General features: G+C 36.4%; 1 protein-coding gene across 6 annotated transcripts; it reads right to left on the minus strand.

The window, feature by feature from the left end:
* Positions 1-3,239: 3,239 nt before the first annotated feature.
* On the minus strand, positions 3,240-14,483 carry LOC127630471 (serine/threonine-protein phosphatase 6 regulatory ankyrin repeat subunit B-like). Of its 6 annotated transcripts, XM_052108012.1 has the most exons (9): positions 14,336-14,483; positions 13,683-13,804; positions 13,462-13,505; positions 13,270-13,341; positions 12,660-12,718; positions 10,319-10,407; positions 6,008-6,111; positions 5,566-5,773; positions 3,240-5,292 (listed from the first exon to the last, which is right to left on the minus strand). In XM_052108012.1, exons 5-9 carry the CDS (start codon positions 12,685-12,687, stop codon positions 5,143-5,145), a joined length of 579 nt encoding a protein of 192 aa, XP_051963972.1. In that variant the 5' UTR covers positions 12,688-12,718; positions 13,270-13,341; positions 13,462-13,505; positions 13,683-13,804; positions 14,336-14,483; the 3' UTR covers positions 3,240-5,142. The 6 variants fall into 6 exon arrangements, 3 of the variants coding, with proteins under 3 accessions (XP_051963972.1, XP_051963974.1, XP_051963973.1); XR_007968875.1 differs by having other exon boundaries at positions 6,004-6,111; positions 10,319-10,386; positions 13,462-13,804; XM_052108014.1 differs by having other exon boundaries at positions 10,319-10,386; positions 13,462-13,804.
* Between the last annotated feature and the right edge of the window lie 2,004 nt (positions 14,484-16,487).

Genomic DNA, 16,487 nt, shown 5'->3' on the forward strand with positions numbered 1-16,487 from the left:
TTATATTATTTAATTAGGTTGACATAAAACAATTAGTTTGACAACACTAAATTGAACATAAAAATGTATACTAAATATATTGCAAACTAATAATAAAAAAAACAGCCATTAAATATGTAGTCGAAATACAGTGATAAACAGCAGCAATACAATAAATATTTAAGACATGTACCTTTATGGCAGTGCAGGGGCTCAAGTCAATTAGTGAATAATTTGTGAACTAGTTAATTTATATGAATCGTCCGAACAAACGACAGTGAATCTTAGAGTTTCTAACACCAATTATTAGTGGTCAAACAACATCGGGTTTTCAATGGCCGATATTGATATCTAGAGAGCAAGATGGCTGACAGCCGATATAAATGGTGATACACATAATACAATTTCACATCAGCAAATAAAATTGGCCAAGTGAACACTGTTATCAATCGATGCCGATTATCACAAAATGGCCATATATCAGCAGATTAAAGGGATATTTCACCTCATCATTATCATTTACTCACCCTCATTCCATCCCAGATGTGTATGAACAGAGCACAGAATAAGCTTTTTAGAAGAATATTTCAGCTCTGTAGGTACATGCGATGCAAGGCTGAATGAATGATGAATGGCTATCAGATCTTTGTAGCTCCACAAATCACATAAAGGAAATTTATAAGTTACTCCCTCACACTGATCATTATATACAACTGTCAACAGTTTATAGCCATTACAAAGCCTAACGATTTAAATCATCTGTGACTGTCTTTCAAACTCTTGGTTCATAGACTAGCCTACACGACTTGCTTCTTTAATCCACATGTATCATTTTGGTACAAAAGTACTCGTACTTTTGAAATCCCTTTTCCCACATATTCCTCTTTCTGTCACTCTTTGACAAGATTTCTTATCTAATCTCTTTTGTATCCTCTCCCTCTCTTGTGGTCATTCTTCCTTTTCTATATGTGTGTATATATGCAACATCTTTACAGTCTCTTCTGGGTAATGTTCAATGTGGCCCATCTTGTGCATGTGGAGATGGACTCTATAGGGAAGTCAGGTGAGTGGATGTCATTCTCCTCTCTAATTACTGGTCTTCAAGTGTTTGGTCTCTAGTCGTGTGCTCTGTCCGGCAACTAACTGTCTGTCAGCAGGGTCATCGAAGAACATACTTCCAATCAGGAAACAATCCTGTTTCCACTGTGAAGGATCAACACCATTCTCTCTTGTATCATACCCTCTATCCAAACTCTCTGCCTGCCTCTCTCTCTCTCTCTCTCTCTCTCTCTCTCTTTTGGTGGGTTTTTCCTAAATGTTCTGGCTTCAACCTGTGGTTCTTTTTGTCTAGATGGCTGGCTTCAAAACCACAGATGACATCGCCTATATGGAGGGACTGCAGATCAGGAACTGGGGAGTACATCTGCTTGGCTGAGAATTCTTATGGCATCTCCAATCGCTCTGCATGGTTGACTGTCTATAAAGGTATCTGTGGTTCTTTTGGTGCTCTTTTGGTTTATGGTTTCACTCTGTATAACAACAGCAGTTCACACTTTGTCAAATTCAGTCGAACCACTGCAGTGCGGCAACAATGGTTTCCATAAAATCAAACAAACTATATTTTGACTTTGTGGAAAGCACAAGCTTGTCAGGGTTCAGCCATTTCGGGTTAGTTATTTTCTTTAATCATCTTTTTGGCTGAGCTCTGACATTCATGTTTAGTGTCTAATCTAGTCTGTGTCTTGTGTGAGAATGCAAGGCTTGCCTTATTGGCGTTGTCATGCGTTCTTATGTCTTGTCTTTTTGTCATCTTGGCGGCATGCATTCGTGTCAGTTGCTTGTGTCTGTCTCTCGTGACCTCGTCCGGATCGCGATCTGTCTTAACATTGTGCAGAGGTTCGGTCAATTTGGTCTGAGATGTCGGGTTTATTTGTGGCCGAACTCTTGCACAGGTGTCTTGTCTCCTTTGTCGCCTGTTGCGTGCATCATGTGAAGGTTGCTTCACGATTCGCATTCAGTTTTTGTCTAGTGTGAGAGTGCATGGCATCGCTTTGTTGTTGTGATGCATGCTCTTGTAGCGCATGTTGCCTTGTAGTTTCTGGTGTGCTTGTGTCATTCGTGTGTTTGTGTTTGGTGAGAATGTGTGGATTAGTTTTGTTTCTGTTATGCCACGTGTCTCTCAGTCTTGCGTCATACCCCGCCTCCTTGTCTGCCTATTATCAGTTCATTTGTTTCACATGACCAACTTGTTAACTCATTGATTTCTCTCCCTATTTTAGCCTCGTGGCACACTGCCCTGTGCCAGTTCATCTTGTTACCTCACCAGTCTGTTGCTGTTGGTCGTGTTCCTTCTGTCTGGATTCTGTTTGTCCCAACCAGCCCAACCTGTCTAAAAGACTGTTGCCCTGGACTGTGTTTCTCCCTGTCCCTCTTTCTTCATTCACACACATATTGTGTTTTAGACATTGTGGCCACATTCACAATGCAGCAGAAGACGATTGTCAGACCTGTTTGAGTGCTTAATAGGGTTACGTTCACACACAGGATGGTTATTTATGGGTGTGACAACAGAGTCATTTACTGATTTGTTTTAAAAAAATTATGGAAAATTTTAAATGCTGTCAAAAATATTTAAAGACTTTTTTGTCTCGGAATAGTGTGTACGGTTTTATTAGAGCCAAGCTTTAGCTTTTATCATATTTTGCCTTTGGCTACTGGGAAATTTAACGAGTCACAGCTCTTGGATGTGTGTGACTCGGGATAAAGGAAAACAGTTTAAATCTCCCTCCACTGAGAGCATCATTAGTTATTCTCTGTAGCTGTTGGTGTCGCCGCCTCGTGCTGCCCTTGGCGACTGCCCATGTCACCCATGCATAAATCCGCCACTGCCAACGGATAATGAGTCTTGCCATGACTGGAATGACTAAATTTGTTAAAATACAAGTTTTCTTCATATTTAAATGGTTTAGTCAAAGGTATTTAGTCATTAAAATGAAATTATTGATATCGTTTTCATCAAGGAGAACACAGCCTTCACTTGACAACACACAGAATGGACGTCTCCATACATTTATTTACCTGAAGAGCCTGTCTTAGATATATCACATCAGATAAACTCTCAAATCCAAACCACAAATGATGTCAAAAACCAGGAAAGGTTTGAATAAGATCACATGGTAGAACTGAATAATAGAGAGGCTGTTTATTTTCATTAGATATTTTCAAGTTTCTTTTTATGGAAATAACAATTTAGTAGGTTAGGTCTTGGTGGGCAAGATCTGCTTACGCTGCTATTGCAGAGCAAGTAAGAGGATTACTACTAGTGTTTACACACATGTTGTGTTGAGCAGGACATGCTGCTGCTGCACAATTAGACATACATACAATCCCTTGAAGCATATCTAGACAGGAGGGTTTCAGAGAGAAAACTCTCATAGCGAGCTGCAGTGAAACCAGCTTTCAAACAACTGAGGCAATTTAAATGTAAGACAAAGAGAGAGTATGCAAGTTGATTGGCTAACCGATTTAATGTCAACAGGCTTATCAGCTGCACCATAACTGAGCCAAGAATCATTCTGTTTTAACTTTGTTGGCATTTAAAGTCTTCTCAGTAGATCCTCTTCTTAAAACATTAGCTTTTTACTCTAATTAAGACACAAGACAATGCTGGGACATATACTATAGTAAAGTATACACTTTCCCTTATGCATTCCTCTAAATCCTTAAATATTGATGTTGATAAAAGACAACAGAGGACTGAATTCATTTGAAGGATGTCTGGATGGATTCAATACATTATTTGATTTGGTTGAAGACTACTTTAGCTTCTACATTAAATCCTGTTGGCTTTCTTATTTCTTTCAACCATCCACAAAAAGCATGTAATGTACATTATTTTCCCTGTTTTAAAAGAAACAGCAAACATTGTAACTCAAGGCATAGTTTTACTTGTCCCTGAAACAAAGTAACATCCGAACAGATTAGATGAGGTCCAAACAGTTGTTTGATTTGGTTTCAGAAAACCTCAGCACTGTTATTTTCCAGATGTGTTGGCCACTGTGTATCACAAGAGTACATCCTGAATACAGCAGTGCAAAATCTGCTGGTGGCACTACAAGCCACAAGCACAAACCTCAGCAGCCCAAATAACAACCAGAGCCTTGTACTGACCGAAACAAAAGTACTTTAAATGTACATTCACTGGCAAACAAGACGGTTGTTTAACGTCTTTTTAGATCTGTGTTGCCACAGAGCCACAGTCCCATGAAGTCTACTGTGCATTGGATTGCCCTTACACTGTGTACGCATTTTCATAACTCAGAGATGATCTGTTTTGTAACTAGCGTATCCAAAAATAACATTTTAAATCTTCATAAATGTTTGTGATGATGCGATGATATAAAACATTTTGGATGACACTGATAGCTGATTTATTATAATTCATTAGGGCCAATATTACAAATCTATACTCGTTTGATTGTTATAAAAAGCAGTGTTTGCAATGAAGTTCCAATCTAGAATATTTAATGCAGCAAGATATCAAAATATTTAAACATATGACAGAAAAGATGGATAATTGTTTTGTACTTCTGTAACATTGCATACAAAGAGTATAGCATTGAATTGAAAAAAATAATAATAATAATAAATACATGTAAATAATAAAATAAGCTGTAATTTTATCAATGATATATCAGTATCATTCAGTTCAGACCAGTAATAAACATGCTAAATATTGGCCAATAACAGTATAGTCACCAATTTATAATTCATCCTAATTGTTTACAATGTAGTAAGTCATTCAGGCTCCACTGTGGCAGCTCTGTGGGTGAATAATATTAATAATGCATTATTAATAAGATATTAGCACCCTCTACTGGAGATTTCATAAAGTACACGCTGACTTTGTCACCTCATGTAGAAGACATTTCTAAGGATTTGTGTCTTGGCTAAATGCACCACTGCTTTAAGACCTTTTGGTGACAAGTCATCCATTAAAACAGGATCAATTCTCATTCTCTTACACAATATGAGGACCATCTTGTGTGTCAATAAAGACACACTGCCATAAATGAAACCACTAATCTCATTATTGGCTGGGGGGCATATGCACCACAATGTCTATGGTGGTTAACACCCCTTGATTCTTTATATTCCTTCAGGTCATTGTGGTGGCCTCAGAATCTCCCAAAGTGTGTTCTTCTCTGGACAAAGATCCAAAGGTATATTTGATCGTTTATCTTTCACAGCTTGCAAGGCTGGACAACGGTTCACCAGTAGCTCACACACCTCCAGATGGCCCTGCTCAGCAACCTGTGTGCACATACAAACACAAACTCACTCGGAAACATACACAATCAAATAAAGTTCCACACGCTAATCTTAAAGTGATAGAGATAGTTAAATTCTGTCATCATGTACTCTGTGGAATATGAAAGAACACATTTAATTTATAATTCCATATGTGTTCCATGCAAGAAAGACTGTCAAACGGAATGACAGAATTTTCATTTTCTACAAACAATACATTGTATATGCTATAAAATCAACAAAATTATAAAATCTAGCTGTGCTTATCAGTAGTACCTTATGTAGGGGTGTAGCTCCATCATCATCAGTCAGGCAGGGATCGGCACTGTGGTGTAACAGTAGCTTGACCACACTGTGATGGCTGCAGTAAGCCGCCCTATGATGGGGGGATGCACCACCGCGGGTCTGGAAGTTAGCTGGACGAAGCTCCACAATCCAAGAGTAACTCGCACACTGACAGGTGGCCTGCTCAAGAAGCATAATGCTTCAACCACAAATAAAGAAGATCTGTAAACTGGGTTATGTGTTATGAAATGATCAATACTACGAAAGGGTTTTGTGAAGAATTATTATTTTAGAATAAAATCTTTGGCTGATTAGTAAACAATGTCCGCAAGTCAATGCAATTGCACAGGTATGGTTCTTTAGGGAAGAAACTTGTAGATTCAGTTTTAGATGTGAGAAAGAATCAGAGGTGATTTATAAAATGCTTACAAACCAAAGTAGTGTAGTTTGCCTGGTCTCGCATATTTGGATCAATCCCTTTTTTGAGAAATGATCTAACTCTCTCCAGATCTCCATCAATAGCAGCTTACCAAATACCTGCAAAAAGACAGTTCACATTATATTGTGTAAAAGGATGTATAGGAAAGTCATCGAAACCCAGAACATGCTAAACTAACAAATGCAAATGTTATTACCATTTATTGATTTTTACCATGGAATACCATCGTTCTTTGGGCACGTGCCATTGTGGAAGTACCTGAGACCCATAGGGGTCTGTAAGGGGGTGATATGGGGTCCATATTAAGGAACATTAAGGGATCCCACCAGTAAAACCTCCATAAGGAAATGAGAGATAAGAAGACAACAATCATCATAGTGATTAGTTAATTTTTCCCCTCCTTAGCTTCCCTTTTCCCTTCTCGAATTGCAGTAATATGTTTCTTTAACCTGAATCTCTAGCTTCTCAAGACTACTTACTCTCCTTGCCACATTACAGTTGCCAAACATGTTTCTAAATCTGGAATAAAAATTCACTTACTTCAATGCTTTTGCCCTTTGTTTCATCAAGAAATGCATTGATATGATCCACAGTGTAAAAGTCTCCTGTTGTTACTTTTGTCATCTCAGACCCTTCTGACCATTGTTCATCATCTCTTATACTATCATCAGTGCACTGAGACATTCTATCCAACTCATCCCCTGAGCATTCCTCTACCACCTGTACTTTTGTCTGAATCACTTCCTCAATAACATCCATTTTCTCAATTTAGTCAGAAACATCACTTGAATGCATATCGGTATTAATACATCCAGCTTTCTCACGTATCTCTGCAGTAGTATCGCTTTCACTCACCTCATCTTGCCTGTTTGCCTCCTCTGAAGGCCTTTCTGTTTGCTCTGCTGGTCTTTGTTTCTGTGTTGTTGTTGTTGTAACCTCCGGGGCAGCTAATATTGTTATTATTGTCCCCTTCAGGTGTATCAATCACTGGCTGTTGTTCATTGTCCACATTGTGTGTGGACAGGAGAACCATTTGTGTCCTAAATTTCCACATTCAGAATACGATTCAAGATTATCCGTGCTTGCATACACTATATACGAATTCTCTCCAAGACTGACAAGGAAAGAAATCTCTAAAGTGTGCTCGGGTGAAGCCAGAAACATAAATAGCTGTCTTCTAAAGGAGAGTAACGTGTCTTAGTGCCGTATTTTTACATCCTAATGTGATCATTCTAATCGGGCACACAACTCTTCCTTACTCTATATTAATATCAACTAAAGTGAGGAAAATTAAAATGTAGAAAAATACAAGTTTCCACACTCGCTCCACACTCAGATTGACCCACTCCCGGCATATGAGAGAGAGAGAGAGAGAGAGAGAGAGAGAGAGAGAGAGAGACATCTTTACATGCAGATTCTGCAGATACATCTTACATGTACACAGAAATACACCAACAAATGCATGTAGAGCAGAATTAGGCAGATACCCACTGATAATTAGCTTCAATTCTTTATTCACCTTAAATCTAGCCCCCGAGACACCCTTCAATCCAAAGCCCTCCAAATCCAAGAGCTGAGCCCAGAAAAGAGTCCCCTACATCAGTTGGTGCTGAGACTAATCGTCCCCCCTTAAAAACACACTTTGACCAGTCTCACATCAACTCTGTTTTCCAAACACTAATCAGAGTAAAGCAAATTATAACGCAATCCAAAGAAACCTATTTGGAACATCGGAAAGAAGAAACTAAAAGCCAAAGTCGATTAGAATGTTATCTGTCCCTAAACAGTGAGTATGAGTTGGCAAAATATCTCTTTACTGTCAGAGATAGAAAACAGAGACCCTAACCAAGTACGGTCTCAGTGACCACACATTGGCAATTGAAACAGGAAGACACAAAAAATCATGGCAACCAAAAGAAAGCAGAATATGTGGTCACTGTAGGACAGGTGAGGTCGAGACAGAAATGCACTTCCTCCTAAAATTTGAAACATTCAGAGAAATAAGGGATGATTACCTAAACAAGTTTAACTCTGAAACTTTAGACTTTAAATTACCTCTCAAAATTACAAATACCCCTAGGAGGAGAAAGGCACATCTTGCTAACCAATATGTATCAACATGCCACAACCTGAGGGACAGTGAAAGATCTGTACACACACACACACACACACACAATGTGATGTGGTCAAATAAATAATAATAATAATTTATATATTGCTGTTATTTATATATTACTAATAATTATATTATATACTGTCCAAGTTATTGGACAAAATGTATTTTGCTTTTATTTTATTTATTCTATATGATGCTTTGGCAAAATAGTTTTTGAAACTTTCATGCCAATAAAGCCCATTGAATTTAATTTAATTGAGAGAGAGAGAGAGAGAGAGAGAGAGAGAGAGAGAGAGAGAGAGAGGATTACAGAATACTGGGGTAAGCCATCTGGACCACCAAAACAACTCACTTTATTTCACAATGACTTCTTTCACTATAAACTCTCGGAATATTCAAGGCTTCTACTCAAACATCTTAGAGGCCAAGACTTTAAAAACAGAGTTTCTGTAAAACATTTATAACCAGGACATAATTATTCTGCAAGAAACATGGTGCAGATCAGACATGGACAGTCACTGCCCTACTGGAACAATCTGCAACACCCGGCCTTTCTCTAAATATTTCTGAAGTTAAAATGTTTTTCTCTGTGTAGATGACCTGGTACTACTGTCAGCTACTGCACAAGGGCTACAGCAGCCCCTGGACCTGCTGGAGAACTACTGTCAGAACTGGGTTCTGAACAATTCAGAAAAAAATAAAATAAAATACAATCATGATCTTCCAGAAAAAAACACACACACTTTCTCCTTCACTGTGAGTAATTTACAGAGGTGAGAGAGAAATACTTTGACAAACTCTCAAACCTCATGCCACAGTTTTCCAGTTCAGCAGAAACAGATCAAATGCAGGTGTTACAGAAGGAGGATCAGTTGTGCACACCCTCAGAAACTAATTACTGCCTTAAAGTACTTCAGTCACAGTATTTTTTTATGTCTTGTTAAATGCTTATTTATTTTATATTGTATAGTGTATATAGTTATTATAGTTTTAATTTTTTTAATTACCTGGCACCTTATTTTAAATCTATATTTTTTGTTATTTGTTACGGTTTTATTATGATTATTTGTCTTGTCATTATCTGTTTTGTGTATTAATGCTTTGGCAATATTGTATGTAAACACAATCAAGCCAAAAATGTACCCTCAGCATAAGAAATATAATGCAAACTATTCTTATGCTAAATGTTGTCTGGAAGTTATATTGTACATGCAGATATTATTTTACACAGGCAATTCAAAACAGCTCAAATATGTGCACTAAATCTATATATATATATATATATATATATATATATATATATATATATATATATATATATATATATATATATATACATATATTGTGGTAGTATTGTTTTGTATTAGAAATCATTCTTAACAAAAACTACAAAGCTGAAATAAGTTAACAGAAGTGTACAGTTCTGGGTATCTAGTGTTCTATCTATCTGTGTGGTATGATGTACAATATCAAACAGAAATACACACACTCAAATAAAGACAGTAAACATGAGTTTGATTATAAAAGTCTTTTTATGGAAATATACAGATTTAGAGGCTACAAGAGCCAAAAATAAATAGAATCCCAAATGTAATTTAATGTTCAACTAAAACCCCAATAACAACCAGAATTTGTATTTATTTGGTCCAAAAAATCAGGGTCTCTTGTTTTGAATTTGAAAATAGGCTCCATTACAATGTTCTATATTTATGTTTTTACAAAATTAATGACAAAATAAGCCTTTATAGCCTATATATTCACCAGATGAAGGGTTTCGTATATGTTTAATTCACCAGATGAGGTTTAATGTGGAGACATTAATTCACAAGATATGAAGTAGCAGACGGCAATGTATATGCGGACGGCCCTTGCTTGCTTCAATTATGAAAACTTGATAATCTAATCAAAATAACAAAATATGCAATGAAGTGAGAATAAAAATTCAGATACATATTGTCAATGATGACTGATTTATATACAGCAAATCCCCACATGATTGTTTTTATTTTACCACTAGAGGCCGCTGTTCTACTGTAAGTCGTTGTAACTGTAGACTCCTCCAGCACCGCCCATAGAGGAACAAGGAATACATTTTTTTAACTATCTGCATACATTTTTGCTGATAACTGACAGTTCCAAAAAGCAATTATTGGCACAGATTAATTGGTAAAACCGAAATATCAGCCTACCTCTATGGTGACCTCTAGCTGTTCAGCCAACTGCTCTATTCCAAAGAATCGAGCTTCCTCCAGTACTCCTAAAAGTAATATTTCATGAACTGAAGAATAGATAAGATTTAAGGTAAAACATCATAAGTTTTGCTGAAATGATAGACAACATTACATTTAATATTACAATACTGACATATAATAAAATAAATACATGTAGTTTTTGTTCTAAAATCGAATTGGAGGAGAAACGTTTGAAGGCATTGCAAATGAATAATAAGCTGATATACTGTATGAATGAACTTTGTTATTTTGTTTACGTTCATTCATGCTGATGTACAGTGGATATAAGAAGTCTACACACCCCTGTTAAAAAATGTTTTTTGTGATATAAAAGAATGAGACAAAGATAAATCATGTCAGATCTTTTTCCACTTTTAATGTGACCTATAATGTGAACAATTCAATTGGAAAACAAACGGAAATCTTCGTGGGGGAAAAATTCAAATTTAAAAACTTAAAACACAAATAAAGTTCAGCTGTTCTAGTAGGATTTTCCTGACATTTTCTTAGTTGCATCTTAGAGCAAAAGCCATGGTCCGCAGAGAGCTTCCAAAGCATCAGAGGGATTTTATTGTTGAAAGATATCAGTCAGGAGAAGGGTACAAAAGAATGCCCAAAGCATTACATATACCATGGAACACAGTGAAGACAGTCATCATCAAGTGGAGAAAATATGGCACAACAGACACATTACCAAGAACTGGACGTCTCTCCAAAAATTGATGAAAAGACGAGAAGAAAACTGGTCAGAGAGGATTCCAAGAGGCCTACAGCAACATTAAAGGAACTGCAGGAATTTCTGGCAAGTACTAGCTGTGTGCTACATGTAACAACAATCTCCCGTATTCTTCATATGAATGGGCTATGGGGTAGGGTGGCAAAGCGGAAGCATTTTCTTACAAAGAAAAACATCCAAGCCCGGCTGAAGTTTGCAAAAACTAACATCAAGTCTCCCAAAAGCACGTGGGAAAATGTGTTATGGTCTGATGAAACCAAGGTTGAACTTTTTGGCCATAATTCCAAGAGGTATGTTTGGCGCAAAAACAACACTGCACATCACCCAAAGAACACCATACCCACAGTGAAGCATCATGCTTTGGGGCTGTTTTTCTTCAGCTGGAACCGGAGCCTTAGTCAGGGTGGAGGGAATTATGAACAGTTCCAAATACCAGCCAATTTTGGCACAAAACCTTCAGGTGTCCGTTAGAAAGCTGAAGATGAAGAGGAAGTTCACCTTTCAGCATGACAACGACCCAAAGCACACATCCATATCCACAAAAGCATGGCTTCAGAAGAAGATTAACCTTTTGGAATGGCCCAGCCAGAGCTCAGACCTGAATACAATTGAACATCTGTGGGGTGATCTGATGAGGGCTATGCACAGAAGATGTCCTTGAAATCTGACAGATTTGGAGCGCTTTTGCAAAGAAGAGTGGGCAAATGCTGCCACGTCAAGATATGCCATGCTAATAGACTCCTACCCAAAAAGACTGAGTGCTGTAATAAAATCAAAAGCTGCTTCAACAAAGTATTAGTTTAAGGGTGTGCACACTTATGCAACCAGGTTATTGTGAGTTTTTTTTATTTTGTATTTTTCCCCTCAAAGATTTCAGTTTATTTTTCAGTTGAATTGTTCACGTTATAGGTCACATTAAAGGTGGAAAAAGTTCTGACATGATTTATCTTTTTCTCATTCTTTTACATCACAAGAACCTGCATTTTAAAAGGGGTGTGTAGACCTTTTATATCCACTGTATGTTGTGTTTGTGTAGGCATATACTGCATGTATTCTAGTAATATCTCTGAATGCATACACAGCAGTTCTGTATAAAAAAAAATTTAAAAGCAAATGTTATTATTTGAAGAGATTTTACTCCAATATGATAATTATATTAAACATGGCTTGAATTACCACAACAACAAAACAATTGCATCCAGCCCTGAATGTGTAGCTGATAAACTAGCCAAAAAATGATCAAATAAAATATTAAATAGTCAAGGGCCTTTCACACGTACAATAGATTAGACTTGTTCATTAGAGAATGCCTTTGGTGCTATCTGAGATCCAATCACTGAGTAAGTTTATGCCTTCATTGACAATGATCTGGCTGTGCCTTAGGTAATTCAGAATGGGCTTGAAGTACTCTGGGCTGTGATCAATGAGGTCAGCCCCCCTTTCATCCTGATTATTACCCCATGCATCTGCAGTTCAAGCAGAAGAAAAAACTCTGTTCCAAACTGATGAGCTAGCACAACACACAATACATGAATCAGTCAGTGTAGACTCAATTAAACTTACCCTTCTCTCTAAACATATGTGCAAGCATACTGTCAGGCTCCTTACTCACAAGAGAACACCTGAAGCAAGAGAAAACAGAAAGACCAGACTTTATATAATGTCATGACAATGTCTAAAGGGCAGACTGCCAACCATCTCCAGAAAATGTTTTATATCTACAATTATACATTGTACTTTAAATATTCTTATAAAACAGAAACATTCTGATTGATGACCAATGTTTGAAGAGCTGTTGTAATAGCCAATTTGATTGCCACATGCCAAATTTTGCTTCGCAAACTTCAACAGCCTATTTTTTATTACAAGTTCTCCTCCCTGCCCAGTAGGTGGCGATATGCATGAAGAATGTGTCATCAAAAACAAAAGAAGAAATATGTGGAAGTGAAAGTGGAGATTTATAGTAAAAATGAACTTAAATATTTACCTGTTTCTCACCCACACCTATCATATCTCTTCAGAAGACATGGATTTAACCACTGGCATCTTATGGATTACTTTAATTCTATAATAATATTGTATAAGAACTAGCTAATAAATCTCAGTAAATATCAAGCCAAAAGAGAGCAAGGCTTCCCACATGGTTACCTAGTGGTTGTGAAGAGATACCCACCAATATTCAGCGTCAGCCAATCAGTGTGCGATCCTGAGTTATCATCAGACATATTCCTATCATTTTGAAGATCTTAAACAGAGACATAGTGATAGTATCACACACTGCCCTGTATACATGGTTTAAATGTAAATTTGAGGAACAAAATTGCAGCACGACTATACAAGAGTTTCAAATATTATAGCAACTCACCAATGAAGGCATCTCCTTCCGACAAATATAGCACATCATTATCTCTGGGGAATACATACACAATTAGCAGACAATATTTCCAGTCACATGACCTATATGACACTAATTTCTCCGTCCCACTCATCATGTACAAACTAGCTCACCATAATCTTAACAAGCTCTCATATATTTATACTGAGCTATAATGGCAGAATAATAGAAAATAGAAGTATTAATCTCACCATATGAGGACAATTTAATCTATAATACCACCTTTCTCATTATATAGGTTACTAGCCCTGATTCCCAATTTATTGCTGGCGACTGTCAAAAGATCTGCCAGAGTCCCATAAACAGCTACAACCTGCAAAAGAAATAGAAGCATGGTTATACTGATAATGCATTGCATTGGTAAGCTGTCTAGATAAAATATTTATTAAATATTTAAATAAACATAATTAAAATCCTTATGATTAAAAATAATGTAAATATTAATCATTTATTAATGATTATACTAGTTATAGATAAATCAACGTTATAATCATCTTCAAATCAAATAATCTAGCATTTACCTATTTAGATTTATGTACAGAAGTAAGTAATAGATCTTATTTATACATGTATAATTATCTAGTAATATCTAAGAGAGTAGGTAGGTCAGTACAACACAGATCATACAATTTGGAGATTTATTAGATAATAATATTACAATAAGGTGCCATCTCAATCGCTCTTATTTGGAATTGGCTGCAACAGCAGGAGATAAATGACAGCTTAAAGGGTAGATCTACGCGTTTACATGGTCTTTGGTCAATAAAATGAGATTGGCCCAGAAACGCTTCATGCCATTACAGGAGTTGGACAGGCTAAACGTGGACTGTGTGTATTCACTCACCTTGCCATTTTTGGAGGTTCCGTTGACAAAAAGTTTACTCTTCGCATTCTTTGTTTATTTAAAAATATATTTACAGCTCACGAACCTATCTATGTTTGAAAGTAATATCTACGTAAAAGGAGGAAGAATCAACCTAGTTAGATTGTATCAAAATGACGAAGCAACTGTCCAATCAAAACGAGGATACTGTTACAGACCTCAGAACAGACCAATCACAGAGCGTATATCACAGACTGGGCTTGACGTTCGGACCAATCAGACACTTTTGTGGTGGAAACCTTTTTAAAAGCTTGTTTTGTGAGAATGTAATTTTTATGAAATTGACTGTGGGCTGCTCTACCAAATCTACTGATTACTTTTAAAGCTGTATGACTACGGGTCTCTGACAGTCAAAGCTGGAACAAAAGAGTAAGAACAGTAAACAAACTGTAAAGGCGAAATAAAACATAATGTTATGCAATACATCGAATTTTGAAAACCTAAAAAAACGTTTATAATTGCACCTTTTGCAGTTTTATGTCTGAAAATGTATGGATCAGATCATCTTGACTCAGCTATACAGCTTCTTATTCACTAGGTGGCGCAATAGGATATAGGCATATGCTGTAACATTTGACTAATAAAAGTGAGCGTGTTTATTGCATTTATAGCATGTTTATAGGAGAGGGCTTATACCCTGAACTTCACTGAGTTTTTTTTTTTTTTTTTGCATAAGTACATTTTAATGGCATAAAATCTACACAACTTTATGCCATAAAATGTATGAATGTGTGTGAGTAAATTAAACTTATGTTAATACTATAATTCTTTACTTACAAATCTGATGTACATGGTACTTGAATAATCTTGAAATATTATAATATTTAAGTGAACATTTAATTAAGAATTTTTACACTTTTAACTTTCCTTATTAACATGTAATTGTGTTAGACAACACCACTATGCAATACAGTTAAAATAAACAATATACTGAGATGTGCACGCAGGCCTGAACGATGTAGAGATAATTTTTTTAAATCATGAACGGGTCTGAGAAATGTATTTGCATATATATATTCAGAGTCAGAGTAGCTTATACTGTATGTTCAATAAGTTGTGAAATCTACTAGGCCTATTTCACCACTTCAGAGTTCATAATTAAGATCTCATTACAGTAAATGCAATTGGAAAATCATAATCCCTGCATTACATATGCATATTTAATGTAACTCCAATAGTATTTTTGAATCAACAGTAATTAAAAAACTTGTTTCAAATAGGCTTTTAATAATTATACTTGCCAACAGATGTGTTTGATTATGAAAAAAACTGAAATAAGGCAAATGTAGAGTCATTGATAAGATGTAATCAATAAGGCTGCAAGTGATAATATACTGTTTACAGCCGACTGATTCTGACATGGTGCCCACAATCTTATCTTTTGTAAAAATTAAAAAAAACTTTCTTCTAGAATGCTCACCATGTCTGTAACTGCCCACATGCTCCGCAAACAAACAGGTCTGATAATCACTTGTCTTGCCGACTACACTGTTGACTAAATGTCCTCTAGGTGTGTGGGGAAATTTCCAGTTCTCCAATGGCTTCCTGTTCGGGTAATTTGGGTTGAGTATTATCATCTTGAAAAATAAATTATATAAGGGGCCATCTGTACACACACTGTATAGAGTGTTTATTCTTTACACACGTTAACAGAGATAACACTAATACATATTTAAAGTCACTCTCAAGGTATCATACGCCACAATTGACCTTATAAGGCTTATTAGCTGTTAATTGGGATGTTGCCCAGGTTCCATTTTATCAGACTGTGTTTGACTGATTAAACACTTGGTAAATATATTATGTGTGTTGAATGGAAGCCCAACTGTCTCACAAATATTAATATTTAGATGAAATATCAAGATTAAGAGGAGCACAGCCATTCAATAAAGGTGTTGAAATGAGATTAAGTGCCATCTATGGTCAAGAGAAAAGTAACAACAACTGCAGCCTCAAATATTTTATCTTATAAATACACCCTAGTACTGATCTCACAGTGAAATTGGAAAGTAGATTAACTTTCTTTAGCTAAAATCGGTCTGTGCTTACTGAAATTTGAAACACTGCCCCCAATGGACAAAGCGGTAAGTAATGTAGGGTGTGTGGACATGTG

The sequence above is a fragment of the Xyrauchen texanus genome, chromosome 37, assembly GCF_025860055.1.
Source record: "Xyrauchen texanus isolate HMW12.3.18 chromosome 37, RBS_HiC_50CHRs, whole genome shotgun sequence".
Taxonomy (NCBI): domain Eukaryota; kingdom Metazoa; phylum Chordata; class Actinopteri; order Cypriniformes; family Catostomidae; genus Xyrauchen; species Xyrauchen texanus.